Source organism: Pagrus major, chromosome 8 (genome assembly GCF_040436345.1).
Source record: "Pagrus major chromosome 8, Pma_NU_1.0".
Classification (NCBI taxonomy): Eukaryota; Metazoa; Chordata; class Actinopteri; order Spariformes; family Sparidae; genus Pagrus; species Pagrus major.
The window spans coordinates 4,960,162-4,978,608 of record NC_133222.1 but is presented as its reverse complement, the minus strand read 5'-3'; the positions used below and the strand labels follow the sequence as shown (position 1 = coordinate 4,978,608).

Sequence of the window (18,447 nt, the reverse complement as noted above, 5' to 3'; positions counted from 1 at the left end):
CACAAAGAGGGAACGTTTTAATCTGAGTTTAAAACGTGAACGTCTGCAGTGATTTTGTGACGACTAGTTTGGGAGCCAATCGTGGTCCAAAATGCAAAGTTCAAGGAATCTTGCGTCCACCTGTTAGACTTTTAAAAATGACAAATACTTCACAAATTCACAGATGCTGGATTTTATAATGGGGGAGAAGGAGCAGATGCATTTTTAAGAATTTTAGACAAAGTTATTGAAGTGAAAAACACACGAGCCACAGTTCAATTACACATATTTCAATGGGGGATATCTCTTGATAACTTTAAGGTTTCAACTTTTTAAAACTAAAACTTTTAGTTAGTATTAGATGAATAGATATGTGAATGAAATAAAAAAGAGTTGACTTGTTTATGTCTTTATATTTCAGTTTATTTATTTCAGGATTTATTCCATATTTATTTATTTAATTTGACTACAATTACATTTCATAATATTGAATTTAAAAATAATTTGCATTTTCAAAAAGGTCTTAATTGTTTTCTGTTTGTTTGTTTGTTTTCCTGGTAGATCCAATAATTAAATACATACTCCAGTATATGTCATGTTTACAGTAACATGACTTTATGTGCACAACTTTTTTCTGGAAAAAAACCCCCAAAGATGCTCCAGCAACAAGAAAACGGGGTGGGATCATCCAGGGGCAATCCGGCTCTCTGATTGGCCGCGCCCGCCTGTCAATCATCCTCTGACGGCTCCGCAGCACCTCCCACAGACGCACAGCGGCAGCGCAGCGCCTCCGCCGACAATGATATTCAAGGCACTTGCGGCTCGTCTGCAGCGATAGGAGAGAAAAAGAGGAGAGAAAGAGAGAAACCTCACCTCCTCAAACAGCGAGTGAGGTAGGGAACCAGAGAGAGAGAGAGACCGGAGAGAGGACGAAGAAGAAGAAGAAGAAGAAGAAGAGGAGGCTGTGGAGTAACAGAAGAAGACAGCAGCGGCGGCTTGGACCTCCAGCAGAGGAGTGTTTAATTATCTGCGCTTTTATTGTAAAGTGTCTTAATTTCCACACAGATTCGACATGTCATCGTCCGGTAAAGACAACAGCGGTGCCCAACATGCCAATTACGTGGGACCTTACCGCTTGGAGAAGACGCTCGGGAAAGGACAGACAGGTTAGTTGGGACAGCTTTTGCTTCGCTGCGTCCCCCACCTTTTTTTAATTGCACTATTTATTTTCTGGGGGTGCGCTCCGCAGAGCGAGTTGGGATCCGGCCGGCTTTTTTGGGGGGGTTTTGTCTGCAGGTGATACATAACTAACCCGCTTTAGTTGCAAACACCTGCCAAAGCCTTGTGGGCAATTTTTTGGAGGGCTTGTTATTTTAACCGAGCTGACATGATCGTTGTTCACACAGTGTGGGGACGAGGAGGAGGAGGAGGAGGAGGAGGAGGAGGTGGTGGAGGGATTTAGGTGATGGTGCTTTACATTGGGTTTGCGCTGCTTGTGCGTTGGCGTTGGACTGGGTGTGTGTGGAGAGAGAGAGGAGAGAGAGAGAGAGAGAGAGAGCAGCGTGGAAAAAGCGTCCAACGCCAAAGACGGTGACAGTGAACATGAGCTGTGAAAATGAACTTTTGTGTGTCCTGGCTGGCCTGTTTGTGTGTGTTGTGTCCTGTGATTGGAGCACAGCGCCGTTAATCCCGATTTGCCTGATACATTGATCTATTCTTAGTCCGCAGGCAGGCAAAGGCAAGGCAAGGCAGGCTGGAGAGGGAGGCGTTCACTCCTATAGGCTCTGACTGCAATACGTGGGTTTTCCTTTCCGATGTGGAGTAGAGAGAGAGAAGGGTCCCACCTTGACAGATCACATCCATGAGCCACACTGTGCTTATATTCATACACTCCAAGGTGGAGGAGGGAGGGGAGGGTGGGGGATGTAACTGGGCTTCCTGAATAATGAGCACATGCTTCATCTCAGCACAGACAGCAATGACACTGCAGTTTGTTAAAGTTGCATGCACATGTACAATTAGTGGTCATCATTCTCTCGTGTGTCATGCCATGTTGGGTGATGCCTGCACCGTTGAGCCCTGTTGACTGTGCAGCAGCAGCAGCAGCAGGATCCACGGCGGTGGTCAACCACATGCAGCCGGTGGAGCCATGTGAAAGGAGAGGCAGGCAGGCAGGCACAGCCCAGTGTAGGCAGAGATGGCAGGAGTGATGCAGCATGCACTGGAGGCTCACCACCCTTTAAAGAGAGGGAGTCAAAGACTTTTCCCCTCCTCGCCTCTCGTCTCCGCTGAGAGATTTTCCTCCCATCTGTTGTCTAAAACGGCTACAATAGGCGTTACTTCCCCAACCCCGGTCCAGCTGGTCATGCTGAGCAGCCGTGTGTGTGTGTGTAAATGTTTGTGAGTTCTCTCAGACAGTATGCTTTCCTTGAAATATTCTCCTGCTCACTCACCTGGCGAGTCCCCCGTCGTTCATTGATGTGGAGTTTGTCTCCTTGCCCTCCCGTGGTGTCAGGTGCATGTGAGCCCTCGCACACTGATGGCCCTCCTCAGATTTTTAAGTCAGTTTACAAGACGCGAGATCTGCAGCGTGATGACTGTAGTATGATCCACCAGTGGGGAATGAATGTTTCCGGCGATGCTCCAGTTGGTACTTTGATAAAGGATTAATAACAAACGCACCTTGGCTGGTCTCCCTTTTCCTCTGCTACTCATGTTTAATCGTTTGTGTTTACAGGAGGATCTCTCACTCACAGCCAGACTGAATGTTAGATCGCTCTCAGGAGTGTCTAATGGCTGTTTACGGTGGTGTAGAGCTGGCTCTGTTGGTCTATGTTTAATGATACGGTGTCTCTGAGATCACCCAGGGCTCGGGATTGTATTTACGTGAGTCTCGAGCCAGATTTGGATGCATTTTTTCTCGCTGGCCTCGGATGTCGGACCCATGGAGGCGCAGTCAGCTACAGCCCGGCGTGGATCATGTCTTGTGTCGAGCGACTTGGCCGTCGCATGACTTTTTAATTTGGAGAATTTCAATGATTTTTTCACTTAGAGAGGATTTTCTAATTAAATGATATGTATTCATTTTGAATGCTTTGGGCCTGGTGTTTCCAATTACATTTTCATGTTTCAGATGTGCAGCACTAACAGGGCCCGGCATTATGTGTGTGTGTGTGTGTGTGTGTGTGTGTGTGTGTTCGGTGTTAGAAAATCATTTGGTTACTGGCGTCTGTTTAGGTAGTTCATGCCAAACCTATTTTAGATTAATGACAGTGCATAATATCCCATTCGCCCATTAACCATTCGTTAATCTGTCAGATCTCTTTCCCAGGCCCCACGGAAAGGGGTTGGCTTGGCAACCGTGAGCGCCCAATGGGCCGGGCTCGATGGTGAGTGGCAGCTGGGACCGTCCAGTGGGCTAAATCCCGCGTGAGCTTTCCCAGGCCGTGGTTGGCTGGTATTATTAGAGGGGAGAAAGCGGAAGCCCTCTGGTTGATCTGGCTGTCCTGCTCAGAGGAGTGGTGCTGCTCCGTGTTCATTAAGTGATTAGGTCTTGTCCTGACAAACACACACACACACACACACACACACACACACACATGGCCACCACAGTGGTTCTGGTTTGGCTTCCTGATCTAATCCCCTTTCACAGCCAAAGTCTCCGTGGCTCTCACTCACGCACTCACGTGGCCCAAAGTAGAGCTGAATATATACATTGAAAAAAATCATATTAACATTATTTGAACAGATAAATGTTGTGATTGCGATGTGACTCGTGATTCTTGTGTGAATGGTCATCTTTGCATTACATTTTCACTAAAAACAATCTAAAAATGATGATGATGATGTGATTTTTGCTGAGTTGTTTACCCAACAAGCATCTTTCATCACATCTTGAGACTATGATTTGAATGCTGGGACATTTAAGCCCCACAAAGCTTCATTTATAACCGTATGTTGTGACGCATTTCACCTTTTATCAATAGTATTTTGATTACAGGTCCAATTTGTAAGATGGTTGATTGTTGAGTGTCGTTCGCTTTGGGTCTCCCAGGTCCTCAAATTGTGATGCTTTGGGTTTTTTAGGTCGGGCCAGTCAACCTGTAGCGTATTTGAGTTGGGAATTACACTCCTCAATCAACTATCTTACAAATTGGAGCTTCAAGTTGTTCAGCCATACCTCAGAAGTAGCATGAGTAGCTGGCACACTCTAGCTTAGCAACTTAGCATGTCTACGTTACTGTAGAAATTCAGCAGGAAGCATCTTTTGAAATTTCTTTCTCAAGAAAGTATGTGGTCAGACCTGTCTTTCAGTCTATGATATGCGTCATATATCTCTCTGCACTTGTTTCCCTTCACTTTCATTGCTCTCTCTCTCTTGGTAGATCTCTGTATGAGTCCCTCTTTGTCAGGTGTGCATTGGGGCCTGATGGGATCTATAGATATTGAGTGTCTGCATGGCTGCCTACTGATTTGGGCCGAAGCCACAGAAGCATGGAGGCCATTTCCAAGCCAAAGACAGAGTTATTGTGCTTGACTGGCGGAACTTGGCCGGGTCATTGTGCCTGCGAGATGATGGTTTCGTAGCGGTCCAGTACTGTATAGGGTTTCCACGTGAGTCTGAGCAGATTCTTTCGTTACTCTTGCACTGTTGCACTGAGAAATTGCCAATCAAACTCCCTTTTTTTTCTATCAAACGCTGTTTTTTAGCCCAGTGTGTCGTCTGTTAGGTTGTGTAATGCTCTACATTAGCCTCACAAGCCTTTAATCGATGTCACGATGCAACGGCGTCTTGGCAACTGAGGTAACATTTAGAACTCCGTGCAAATGTCTCCATCACAGCAGGGTTTTTGGAGTAACAGCCTTGTTGTATTTCAGAATCTTAAAGCTTTGTTTGACAAAGCTGAAGATTTGTGTTTTTGCCACGCAATGACTTAAGACGGTCTGAATCGGCGCTCTGTTCCCCTAATGCGTCGGAAAACACTGCCTTGCTTTGCCTTTACTTTGTTCCTGAAGGCTGTTGATTAGTGGAATAGAGGCCTATTGTCTGGAAAACACTGCCTGTTAATCCAGCGTAAGTCCCAGTTTTTCTTTTTTTTTTGTTTTGTTTTTTCTTGCCAGACTTGGATATTGACAGGCTAAGAGTTGGAGGTTGATGTGTAGGCTCCTTGATTCTTTGATTGACATTTAGGGAGTGAAATCATCTGTGCTTCAGGGGCTTTCATATTGACTGTTCATCTGACAAAAAGCTGCCTGTGATGTTGTGTCTTGCTCTCTCTTTCTCGGTTTAGTTCTCTCTGTTTCTGTCTGTTTGCTGCAGAGTTCTTGCTCTGGGTTCAGCGGGCTTGCGAGACATTTAAGCCAGCATCCAGCTGTTTTTGTTGTCTCCATGTCAGCGAAGGGCTGGCCGGTTTGTAACGCTCACTGTGAGTTTCGCTGTTGCAGTGTTTGGTTGTGTCTGTTCGCGGGAGAATGAAAGAAAAAAGCTCTCGTTTGTCTTTTCTGTTCATTTATTTACACATTCACACACATGCACAATTTAACCCGACCGCTCTGGGAGTCTGGTACATTGCTCGGTAACGTAAAACCGTTAATTCGACGTTGACTGATGGCTGGTGAGCTGGGGGTGGTTGACTCAGATCAATGGGCACTCCCAAAGATTTCCTGTCCTGGTGGAGGAGATCCATACTGTTTCACAGCACATGATATTCCTGATGATGACAAGTGAGGAGGGAATGCTCAGTCGATGCTGTCAATGAAAAACCACTTGGCAAATCCACAGAAACTGAATGGATCTGTGTGTGCATATACGTGTGTGCTGCTTGCGAGCGATGCAGGTGCTCAAACTCTCTGTGACCTGTAGCCTCTGTGCCATTGAAATAATCTTGATACCGGTGTTGAGCTCAAACACAGGTGTCTACCTCCCCTGTGTTCACAAGATTACCCAGAAAAGGCTGGCAGCTTTGACCTAAAATTGGCGAGTGAGGGAAATAAATGAAAGGCTGTGGATGATATACCCATGTTTCAGTGGGCCTGCTCAGAGATTCAAGTCAGAGAAGCCCTGACCCAATGGCTGGGCTGTGTTGCTCTCCCAGCTGGATAGCACCCTGTGTTAGCAAGCTGGATCAGAGCTGTGGAGCAGGAAGCCAAGCCTGCATGGCCTCAGCTGTTTGACTGTCTGGCTAAAGCCGAAGCCCTGCTCCCTCAGCCCTGAAATGTATCCTAAATGGTGGGAATGCTTGTGCCCCAGCTGATACATATGTGGTCTATTTGTGAGGTTTGTGAATAGGGGTGGGAATCAGAGTAACTCATGATACGGTACAGTCACGTAATCACGATACAAACTGACAGAATTGATCCTTATAGAGCGATCGGGGTGATCTTGTAGGGGAGTGCATCGTATCAAACAACCAAAGACGGCCCTGCTTTATTTGATAAACTGATCAAAAATGATGATAAACAAACTTCCATGTATCCAAGAACCCTGAAAGGTAGGGAAGGCGATTCTGGAGAAGGATAATTGATTGTCGAGTCTCATTCCCAGGTCGTCAAATACTGAAGCTTTGGGTTAGAGTACCGACCCAGAGCATCGGTATTCGACAAGTTGGGAATTATTACAAATTGGACCTTTTTAAAGAAGGGGTACCACTACAACAATGCCTCACCGAAATCTTGTCAATATGTGTGACTTCACACCGTCTTCCATTTCCCCCTCCTGAGTTTCTTCAATCACAAGTGAGTTAACATCCAATCACTTTACCCTCATTTATTTGATAAGCAGCACCGCGAGGAGTTATTAAATAGTCAAATTGGCAGAGGAATCAGTTTAAAGGCACTAAATGTTTTAATGAAAATATCATTATTTGGCACCAATAACCCTAACCCCAATTTCAACCTGAAGAGGAAGTACTATGATATATTGCTGTTTGGGCATTTTGTCATTATTTACCTTCTGATGTGTATTAATGTGTGCAGTTACGGCCATTTCCTGACCTGACTGAGGACAATCCATTCACACACACACACACACACACACACACACAAACAATGCCTCAGGTAAACCGAACCAGGACTCTTTTAACCGTCTGTGACTTTGACTGAGGTTACATAATGATGATGGTCTCTGTCATTTAGTGCTCCTCTCCTCTCTCCTCTCATCCGCCTCACTCACTCACTCACTCTCTCTCTCTCCCCCTCTGTGTCCCTCTTCTTCCCCTGGCCAGTCGAGATTCATACAGGGCTCCAGCCATGTGGTAAATCAGACAAGACCTCGGTGGAATTGCATCGATTGGGAGGAATGTATGTAGCCAACGATTTTCAGAGATTAATGATGAGGAAAGAGGTGGAGAACTGGGGTGGGAGGTGGGGGAAGCATGAAGGCAAAGGAGAGGAGGAGGAGTAGAAGGAGAGAGATGAAAAAAAAAACCTTGAACTGAGAGAGCATGAAGCGGTCTTGAACGTTCGGACTGCAGTGGAGGTTATTAATTAAGGCAAAGTATTGATCACTCTCTTCATTACTCTCCCCTCCTCCCTGATTTTCATCTCTCTATCGCTGACCCCCAGAGGAGAAAAAGGGCTCAATCTTTAGATGGGAGGTCATTGAATAAGTGAAGGACTGCCGGAGCAGCCTCTGTGGGCGATGAACGACTGTGTGTATTTATGTGTGTGTGTTTTTGGACAGGCCCCATCGCATCCTATTTGGGTTTTCATTCTAACTGCCACCGTCGGTGTTTCTCTTGCCATGTCACACGGCGTGGAGAATCAGGTTAGGACGACATGGTTCTGGGTTCCATTTTCCCCTCACTTATACCAAGACACACATCCATGCTCATGCTAACGCAACCTTTTTCCACTCCGTCTATCTTTTTCTCGCTATCGCTAAAGGTCCCCGTGTAATGTGTTATCGCCTCACGCTATTTCGAATTTCATTGCGCTGGTCGTTCAGTCGCAGCAGAGAGAAAGCAAACAGTCACACGTGTCACGTTTCACTTTTCCGCTCTGCTCCAAGTTGTTACGTTTATATATACGACTTCACACTTCAATAAAACATGCATGTTGTTTTGCTTCTGGGCGTCCCCGTGCCAGCGCGAGTCTTTTTTTTTTTTTCCGCTGCCAGTCAGCCGGTCACTCAGTCAGCAGCCGCTCCTGTCGGTCTTTGTCAACACGGGACATTTAAGACAAACAGTATATTAAACGTCTGTGCACGCAGCGGTGGGCTTAATCAGCCTGTTTCTCCCTCTCTTCTCCCTCACCCAGCTCAGATTAACCCTTGCTGAGCCGCCTGTCTGGCTCTGACTGTGAGAACGCTGGGTTGGTTGCCAAGGTTGGTTGTCTGGTTGTCATGGTTTCCCTGCTTCTTGCTGGTTTCCAGTCTGCCCCCATGAAGAATGAAAGGGGAATGCTGCCCCTCTCTCTCTCTCTCTCTCTCTCTCTCTCTCTCTCTCTCTCTCTCTCTCTCTCTCTCTCTCTCTCTCTCTCTTTCACATTTGACCAGTACCAATAATACTTACATACCTAAATGCAGGATTGTTTACTTGTAATGAAGTATTTTTACATTTTGGTATTGATACTTTTACTTCAGTGAGTGACCTGCAGGTCATAGATCTATGATTGGTCAACAAATACGGTGTAACACCGACCTTGTGTGCTGTAATTGTTGTCATCACTAGTGCAGTGCTCGCATTGTAATATGTACTCATAAATAGTACGTACTATTGGTTTCATACCAAGGTTTGGACACACTAAAATATCTCAAATACTGTAAAAAACTTTGAATTGATGAATGAATTTCAGATGTGACTGAGTGGCTAACAACAGTAATAATGATAAGCTAATGTCAACCATGACTATGAAAAAAGCCCAGTTATCTCCAACAACAACCTACCCGACTTATTAATTAATTGCCTTATGTCGATGAAGTCGCCGATGCCTCACATAAAGTTTCGTTGTTCAATAATTTGAACACACATTAGCTGCAGCTGTGCTAACATTAGCTGCGGCTGCTGCGGGGGATTCAGGCTATCAAACGTGGTGCACTCTTCAGCTGTGGATATAATATGTGTTCGACTGGTGCTTTCTTAGGTGTCACCCTTTTTCAGCTTTGTGAATGACGTCAGCATCGAGTTTTGAAAAGTGTTAACCACGCTTGTGGCCACCTGCGGCTCACCACTGCCCTGACTCACTGTAGGCACCGACTGATTTAATGTGAAGCTGTACTCTGTAGTTCTGTCATAAATCAGCCAGTACTTGAGTGTTTGGTTCCCAGCTCGACTTATTTTTCTCCCTAGTTTGCTCTTTAAGTGGCTGCACAATGAAGTAAACCTCCTGCAATGTTTTCCGTGCGTGCGAGTGAGTCTTCATCTGCCTTGTCTTGACATTCGACAGTGAAAATCAGAATGTGAATGTATGAATGACTGTGTTTTCACATGTGTGCTGCATGTGTATGTGTGCGCAGGCCCGCGCAGGCTGTGTGCTGGTGCGTGTGCTCAGACATACGGTCATGGATCAGACAGGCTTGCCCTGCTCTGTGCTCTGCGCTGTGTGCTGTGTTCCCATTTAAATCTGGGAGATTAGCACATGTGGGGAGCCTCGGCTTTAGTTGCCGTCAGCTCAGCTAGCCTTGGCAGGCTGTCCTCAGATCAGGGGGGAAGCTCTGTGCTCATCCCCCCGTTGCTGTCTGCCCTGCTGTACCTTATCCATTATCAAATAGATGGGTGGGCCAGTGACCTTGACTTTGGTACAGTTCTCTAAGTGCTGCAGCACACTTGTACAGTTCACATGGCAGCATTTGTCATCGGCCTGCCTTACAGGACATAAAAGTAAACGATACATTTTACAACGTGGTGGATAGAGATTTATTTCACACTATTTAAATGATTCTTAAGCTTCCAAAAAAGTATTAAGTACTAATTCTTTTTAATTATGGTGACATTGGCTGATATTTTCTGCAAGATTTGTCTTTTTAAAACACTTTTTGTTGCAGGATTGCATTTTTTGATGATTTTGATTCAACATTTAAGTGATGTATTTGTTCATGTGTTAATTGATTATTTATGCACTAAGAGGGATAAAATGCTGCTTAAAGAAAATGGCACTAAAGCTGTATTTTTACTGCTTTAGTACTAAATAAATGCTATGTAAATTAAGTGCACTTGATTTCACTTGGGATGTGTTGCCATTTAGAAAATATGAATTTGCTTGCAAAGTTTTTACTTACTGAAGTATTACTGCATTTCCAGTGTGAATACAGTGAACGAACAACTTAAATTACATGAAACGGTTTACTGTTCTTCCACGGACCCGCTGGAAACTCCCTTTGGACTGTTTTCCAAGAAAAAAGTACAGGAATGAATGAAAATGTGCGCTCATTTACTGTGTGCGACGCATCCCAGATGGCAGGTGCATGGTAATTGTGATGCATTCAGAGTTTCCACTGCCACTCGCTCTGTTGTCAGCACTTTAGGCTACGAAGCCCAATGTCGCCCATGCCTGAAACACCTGAGATGTGGCTTGGCATGTGAAGTGAAGCAGGCAGCCCTCAATGAGATTAGGTTAGATGAGCATGACTGGTCACAAACCAGAAACCTGCACTCGCTTGCTTGTCTCTGTGGCACCGGCTTCTGACACTTGGCCAGACTAAAAGAGAATTAGCACTATGTTTCGCCAGCTCGACTTATTTTATCTCAGCTGGGAACATCAAGGAGTCTCTTATCCACTGAGAGGGGAAGGAGGGCAGCTTCGGTTTTCGATTCTGATGATGCTGGGGGAGTGTTGTTGCCAGTTTACAGAAAAACCACCTGGATCACAGGTGTTCCTGCATCAGTGGTCCCGCCAAGACAAACTGTTTCTTTCTGTTTTGCTTTTCCTGTATTGCCACTTCATCAGAGAATGGGTCAGCGCTTTGAGCCGGCTGCCAGGCCAAATCCTCTGTCATGACTATGTATTAGGATGAAATCAGATCACAGGGAGATGTCATACTTGAAGCGGTGAGCCTAGCATGACTCTTTGTGTTTTTCCCCCACCCATCTGGCCTGAATTGTAGCTTCAGCTTGTGCTACTTTCCACCAAATCTCTGGCCTTGTAGTGCTGTACTGGTTTGTGAAAGTATTTCAGCATAAATCTTTTAATACAGCCAGCACGCTCTCCCATTTGGATTTTGCCCTATTTCCATTGGCTGATGGCTCACAAACAAGCATCAGCCCTCTCCCTGTGTTGTGGTGTCTTTTTAAAGGGAGGCTGCAGTGAACTCACTGTGACTCTATAAACATGGAAAGATCAGGTGCTGTACTCCAAAGTCCTATATGCTCTAATGTGACCCGAGCAGAAATTATACATCAGTTCTTCTGTCGTTACTCGGTTGATAAAACAGGCCCTACAGTCTGGAACTCACATTTATTTTGTAATGAATGATGATAATACGTTTGCCCTTCCCTTCAATGGGCCAAAAATCTGAGTCAGTAAATCCAATTCCATACTGCTGTGAGGTCAGAAGCTGTAATGAAGGCCTTTGCACAGAAGGAATAATCCATCAGTCAAATGGCTTTTTTACAAACCCAGTGAGTGCACTCTGCAACTGCAAAACATATCTTTATCAGGAGTCAGAAGCATATTTCTTAACCTTTTTCTGTCTTTTCTTATGTTTCGCTCTCTTTCTGCACTCTTTCCTGACTAATGGAACAGTTGATGGAGTGATTAAGGGAAAGAGTGATGGAGTAGGCGAAGGTTTCATCTCTTTATCCCAGATGGTTGACTTTTTTTTTTTTTTTTTTTTAGCCGTCACTAAAAGCTGCTTATTTCTGAGGTGACTGCTGACGTTGCTGCTGTGTTTTGCGCTGCAGTGTGTGTGTATGTGTGTGTGTGTGTGTGTGTGTACTTGCCTGAGTGCTAGTGTTTTAGTGTGTACCGCGTGCTCCTGTTTTACGTGCTCTCTGCCGATATATAACAGCGTCTGAGAGCCATAACTCATGGGACACGGATGAACATGAGAGAGACGGAGAGGAGGGGGGAGGCCTCACAAAAGGAGACAGTTTCTGAGTGAGAAAAAGAGTCACAGCAGTAAAGCACCTCTCAGGGTCAGTGTGTCTATTATCATTCAAATCCAGGCATGAACACACACACACACACACACACACACACTCGTACAGGAATTTTTCTGTGCAGCAGACGAGTGATGGTTTCTTCAGGAATCCCAGCTCTCCCTCTGAATGCAGCAGAGCTCTGACGTCATCACTGGAGAAAATGCAGCCCCAGCAGGAAGAAGTGCTCACAGCATGGAGCCTTAGGAAACACACACAAACACACACATACACACAAACACACACACACACATCCACATGCCTTCAGGACATTTAGGTAGCTTGTTCCTCTACTCTTCAATCCTGTCCTCTGTCTCACCTCACAGGAGTTTACCTGTGAGTGCAGGCACCTGTAAAGAATTTCATACTGCCGGTCAGTATATAGAAATCTGTACCAACGCAGCTGATGTATTGACTTGTACATGTATGAGTTTTTATAGACTGGAGGTCTCGCTGCTTTGATGTGAAGAGTCAGTAGCCATAGCAACACTGAGACACATTTTCATGTGCTATTTCACATGCTGAGGGCATGAGTGTGGCTGCTCGAATAAGTTGTTATAATGTCCGGTCAGCTGCTGTCCTCAGCGCTGCTTGGATGTTTTATGGCTTGTATAATGAGAGCATGAACGTGAGCCAACGGTGTCTGAGTCCATTTGTATGTGTCGGTACCCCCGCGTACACAAGTGGGTTTTTCAGAAAAACCGACTACATATGCAGACCTGCGTGTGGCACCGCATGACTCATGTTATGATCATTATGACAGCTATTTGTCTCTTTGTGTGATGCACTCTCCACCTCTTTGCTTTGTTGGACATGCAGTTCAGCAGCAGCTTCCTCTGGGTTTTATTGTAGAATAGAGCTGTAATGATAAAAAGAAAAAATTAGCTACTTCTGCTTTGGCTGAGTGCTTCTCTCAAGGCAAAATATGGTCATGGTGCCTCTCGAAAACATCACTCAAACAAACAGAACTGAGACTTTTTTGGACTTGTGAGTTGTGGATGGTACCCCACCTCTGTGCTTTGTTTTATCATTATTTTTTGAGGCTTTGTCATGGTTTAATTGGACAGGACAGCTGAGAGAGTTGACAGGACATGAGATGAGGGTGGGGGTGGTGATAAACATGCAGCAAAGGGACCCCAGTTCTGATTTGAACCCTGGGCTGCTGCAGGGAGGACACAGCCTCTGTACATGGGGCGCACGTAGATGTGGTGAGGACACAGCAACTACCAACTGAGCTACCATGGCGCCCCATCACTGCTTTTTCAAATAACATATTGGCTCCATATGTCATGAAATAACCTGATATTTCAGCTCTTTCTATACATCTGATCTCCTGCAGTTACCTTAATAAACACAACACAACCTACTCCCTCTTTTCTATTTCTGTAACCATTATCTCTCCTTTCACGCTCATCTTGTCACCCCCTTCTTCTTTGACCCCTCTTCCTCCCGCTCCCTCGTTTCCCTCGCCTCGTGCCTAATGGAGGTATTCCCCTGCAGCCTCCAGGCCTCGTACTGCTATTCTGCTCAGGTAGGGCTCATTTCATGCAGGATGATTATATCTCACTGGCAGCAATTCAGGGCCGGATAAGCCTGAGAGTGTTGTGGGCCCTGCGCAGTTGCAGAAGGAATTCAATTAAATCTTTACATATACTCCCCCTCACAGTATATACCTGCCAGTCAGCGGACATGCAAGGGCACAACACGCAGCCACACTCGTTCAGTTTCATAGATTCGCACACATACACAAGCAAGCATGGACACAAAAAATGCAATCACACACAGTTTATTAGATGTTCATTTAATATATTAAAGTGGCCATGACTGCAGCGCTTCATGTTTTTAATATCACAGCTATGATCAGCCTTTTATAGCGCACGCATTGTTATGAGATATGTTATGATATTGCCCCCTCTCTCCTCCCCCCTTCTGTTCCTCTGTCTCGCATCTTTCCCAGTGTTATGGACAGAAAAAAGAAAAACATTCGGAGCATTAAAAATAGCAAATCACACACATAACCATTTGTGAGTATGTGTGTAAATGGGGCTAATTTAATGTGAACACAGCCTATCACAGTATGTCTAATGGAAGAAGCGTATCCTGTGTTGGCTTTATGGGCCAGAGCTGGTAATTGCTTGTACAGGACTGATTTGAGCAGACTGTCATCATCATACTTCATGTAGCCAAACCACAGGGGGAAGATGACGGCAGTAATTGGACGGTGATCAGAGTAAAAGGTGTGTGTAATTTTTCATGTGCATTTTATCATCCCTCATTATAGTTTTTAAGTCTTGTGGTGTTGTGCGCGCCATGATTTTTTACAGTGCAGTCCTTTCAGTATGTTCTGCAGCATGAAGCAGTAATGATGCAATGTCATGGTCACAGAAGGAGATTGAAAAATGTTTGCAGAAATTAAGCGAAGAGTTTATTATATGTGAGATATACAGTAAGTGTTTGGCCTATGGCTGACAATCATCAACAACTTAAATTCTCTATCATACCATTGTGATGTTAAGGCCCCGGTAGTTACTGGATGTAACTCCACTTCTATGAGTATGTGCGTAGCTCTCTAGCGGTCTTGGTTAGCCCCACTGAGGCACCGAAATTATTGTACCATTATAGTAGTAGCCCATTGTTGTTTTCATGTTTGCATCAATTTCTCTTCTATATTCCTTGGTCTCAGATAAGGTGATTTCTAAATAAAGCCTTCAGATAAGTGTAGCCCGCGACTCCATTCCCCCTAATGGGAAAAATTTGTTTGTTTTTTACAAGGGAAAATAAAGACCTTTTTTAAAAGTGTAGTCGACTGAAGAGATGCATTGTCTTCCGAGCCGGAAATGGGGAACGTTTGTTGTTGTTGCAACACGTTTTTTAATGCCCTTAAGCTTGTGATTGGGTCTGTACGACTTGGGCTGATTAGGCTTGCATGAGACCTGAATTTATTACTCCTGTCTTCGCCAGTGTCATTATACTTCAACCTCTTATATTCACTCCTTAATGAGACTCTATGAAATATTCAAACCTTTACCTGGAGGAGTTCAGTGTGTGTGCTGCGTGTGTGTGTGTGTGCTTCCCCAGCTTTGTATTCTCTATCCTTGAGTGTGTATCAGCAGTTTTTGATCTCTCTCTTAGCACTGACAAATACAGCGAGACAGGAGACAGACAGACGCAGGAATACATTAACGTGCACCTGCAGACGGACGTGATTTGAGTCGGCGTAATGATTTGTTATTCCAGAATTTACCGTCCCAGCTGACGATGAGTCCAGGCTGGATCAGGCTCATTAAGCCCGGAAGGAGATGTGCTTTCTTGGCTCGGTGTGTGTTAGCCTTACTCTGGGCCTCCCCTCTTTTTATTTCATTCCTGCTCGCCCACTTTCTTTCTTTCCCTGTCTGTCTCTCCCTGAACACAGCACTAAATCAAGCAGACCATTTAATTAAAACGCACATTTTCCTCGGCTCCAAACACACTATAAATAGGTCACAAACACAAATACCTGTTGCCTCGTTTTCTAAAACATGTATTATCGACTGTATATCAAACTAACTCACTGAAAAGAGAGCTGAACTTTGAGAAAACCGCCGGATTCCTCATGTCTTAAAGTCTCCCACTTGTCCGGGAGAGGTTGTTAATATACCCCCTCCGTCTTGTTTGACTTTAGGAAACAGACCCACCCTCCTGCCCTTGTCCCCTTCGAGGAGCTCTTTAATGAAGTGCTCTTGTTCCCTGTGAATTATACTGTCGCGGCTTCTGTGTCACGTATGAGAAGTCCCATGTTTGAGGGCATAAAGATGACAGAGAGCTCAGCGAGGCCCTCTCCTGGGGCCCTGGGATGTGTGTCCAGACTACGGAGTGATTCATTAAGCGAGTCCCAGGACCCACATCAGGCCTCTTCTGGTTCACACGGAGGCTCTCTGCTTGATGTGACCCCTGGCTTTACATGCGCCTGACACACATGGGCGGTCTCTGATTTCTCACGGAGAGGCTAAGAGTGGTTGGTGGAGAGCGGGCGAAGGCTCCTCCATCTATCTGGTCGTATATAAGCAGTCCGACATGAAGTGATTACTGGTCTCCCTTTGGGCGCTTTCACAGTTTAATGGCTACAACAAACGAATGGTACTCATTTTAAAAAACAGCTTCTAGGCAGCTTGTTTTTTTTAATGTTGTTTGAATGTGTTTTAAATGTACTTTGAGTATTGTAACAGAGGGTTTGTATTAGCTTGGAAATCACTACCCACAGCCACTTTACAGCCCTTTGACAAATTCATACCCAACTCACAGTACATGCACCTGCAAAGCCCCCTTCCATGCACAGATGTGTACAGGCATGCAGATGTTTGGTTAATTAGGGCCAGATTATTCAGTGCTAAGGATCTGATCAACTGGATGAAGCTGTTTTTCTAATCTACCCTCACATGAGCTCAACACACATGCAGAACACGCTGGTGCAGAGACAGTATGACATAGACATGGACATACTGCACGTTATTCACATATCTGCGAATGCGTACAGGCACATGTGTTAGTCTGTGTCTGTGTGTGATTAATCTCTGAGGACTAGAGGTGATGGGGTCAGAGTAGAGGTGAAACCAGTGGTCACCTCTCATGTGAAATGGATGCCATAATAACCGGACCTACAGTCGGACCCACCTCTCTTCTGTCCTCTTCTCTCTCCTTGAATCTGCTTGTAGGTAGAGAGAATACTGCAACACCTTGGCTGCATGGATGAGCGACTTAATTTCTCTCCCTTTGTTGACTTTCACACAGTTTTTATTAACTTCTTCAGTTGAAAGAGGCGCTTTTCTTTGCATGTGTTCGATTTCGGAGGGCTTTAGCGAGTTTATTTGAAAGAATGTATTCTGTGGTACAGTGGCACTCACTCCCAAAGGATAGCTCTTATTCATTGTGAAACTTGCACAGCTAGTTATTTAAAAAAGTCAAATATGCAGCTATTAGCAAAAGCATTAGGTGATGGATCGCCTCATTTAGCTGCATAGTGCATCGCAGGGCAAATTTAAATGTGCCTTAAAGCCTCTATTGGCTATTCAGCTCTCATTATTTGACACATCCGTGTTTCCTTTTATATATTTCTCTCATAATATACACGTTTTCTCATATAGCTGTTATTAGATTTTATAAACCTCAAAAATAGTCTCTAGCAGCACACGATGATAACCGGCTCGTCCGTGACAGCAGAGAAAAAATCTCGTGTTTGCTTTATTTGACAAAGGCAATATTTAACTTCTAAGTTCTTTCAAATGTTAATCACTTGGATGAGTGATCAGTCCAATTATAATAACACAAATAATGGTCTGCGTTCATATTAGTTCAGCCAGTTAGTAAAAAACAAGTTGATTAAGCCAAGCCACATTAGCCTACGAGATATTATTTTATTTGGACATGTAATAGCTTTTAAATTGCCTGACTGCTCGCATATTTCCAATCAAAACTCGCAAATGATCCCCATCACATTAAAATCACTGGTCGCCTTTGCTTTAATGGGGGTTCCCCAAATTCCCCGGGCCCGTAGTGATATACGAGTTAAATCCCCATCTTCACCCCGGCGCATGCAACTAAGAGCCGAGGTCTTTTTAATGGCTTTCACCAACCTCATTCTTTTTCAAAGGTGCTTTTTTCCTGCTGCACTCGCTTTTTCTTTTTCCATCAGCATCTTCCTCGGCCCCCGTCTCACCCCTCCCTCATTTTCATCCTCGCTTCCTTTTTTTTTTTTATGCCTGTCCAACCTCTTCCTTCCCCTCACCACTTTCCCTGTGCCTTTCAGCCCAGATATTTCTCTCTCTTCCTCCATCTCTCTCTCTGTATTACCCTTTCTCAGCCTAATGGGATCACCGGTGAACATGTCTCCCTCTCTGGCTCTGCTCTCGACGATATCCTCACTTATCGCTGTGAAGTTAATGAAATGGAGTACAAGAGTGACCCCTTCCTCCCCCTGCTTCCTTTACCTACAGTATCTTCATCTCTTCGCCCCAACCCCTCTCTCTTTCAAAAAACATCTTTATTATTCTTGTGTCCTTGCTGTCCCCTCTGCCCCGACTTTGAGTCTTTATTTCTCGTGGTTTGAGAACGTTTGAAAGATTATTTCGCTCCCCTCTCTCTTGTCTTTGGCTCTTAATCCCGCCTTTCGCACACGATCGATAAAGCTGTAAATGCATCTCTTCCCTTTCATCCGTATTGTTATCTCCCGCAATCCCTTTTAAATTTCTGCATTCTGCAGCGTCGCCTAATATTGAAACATAAAGGCCTGGATGCACATAATGTGTGTTCAGTAAGCATAAAACGCCACCTGCCTGCCTACTCCCCCGCTTTCCTTTCTCTCAGAGGCAATATTAGGCTTTTATTAGTGACCCTGTGCCTTTTTATCCTATAGATTGTA

The 18,447-nt window shown here is 44.8% G+C and overlaps 1 protein-coding gene across 1 annotated transcript in view; it reads left to right on the top strand.

Moving 5' to 3' along the window:
- Positions 1-932: 932 nt before the first annotated feature.
- brsk2a (BR serine/threonine kinase 2a) overlaps positions 933-18,447 on the top strand; it is a 179,121-nt gene continuing 161,606 nt past the window's right edge. Inside the window, exon 1 of the mRNA XM_073472160.1 lies at positions 933-1,145. Coding sequence (XP_073328261.1) covers positions 1,052-1,145 — 94 coding nt within the window. The 5' untranslated portion in view covers positions 933-1,051. The remainder of the gene's footprint in view (positions 1,146-18,447) is intronic.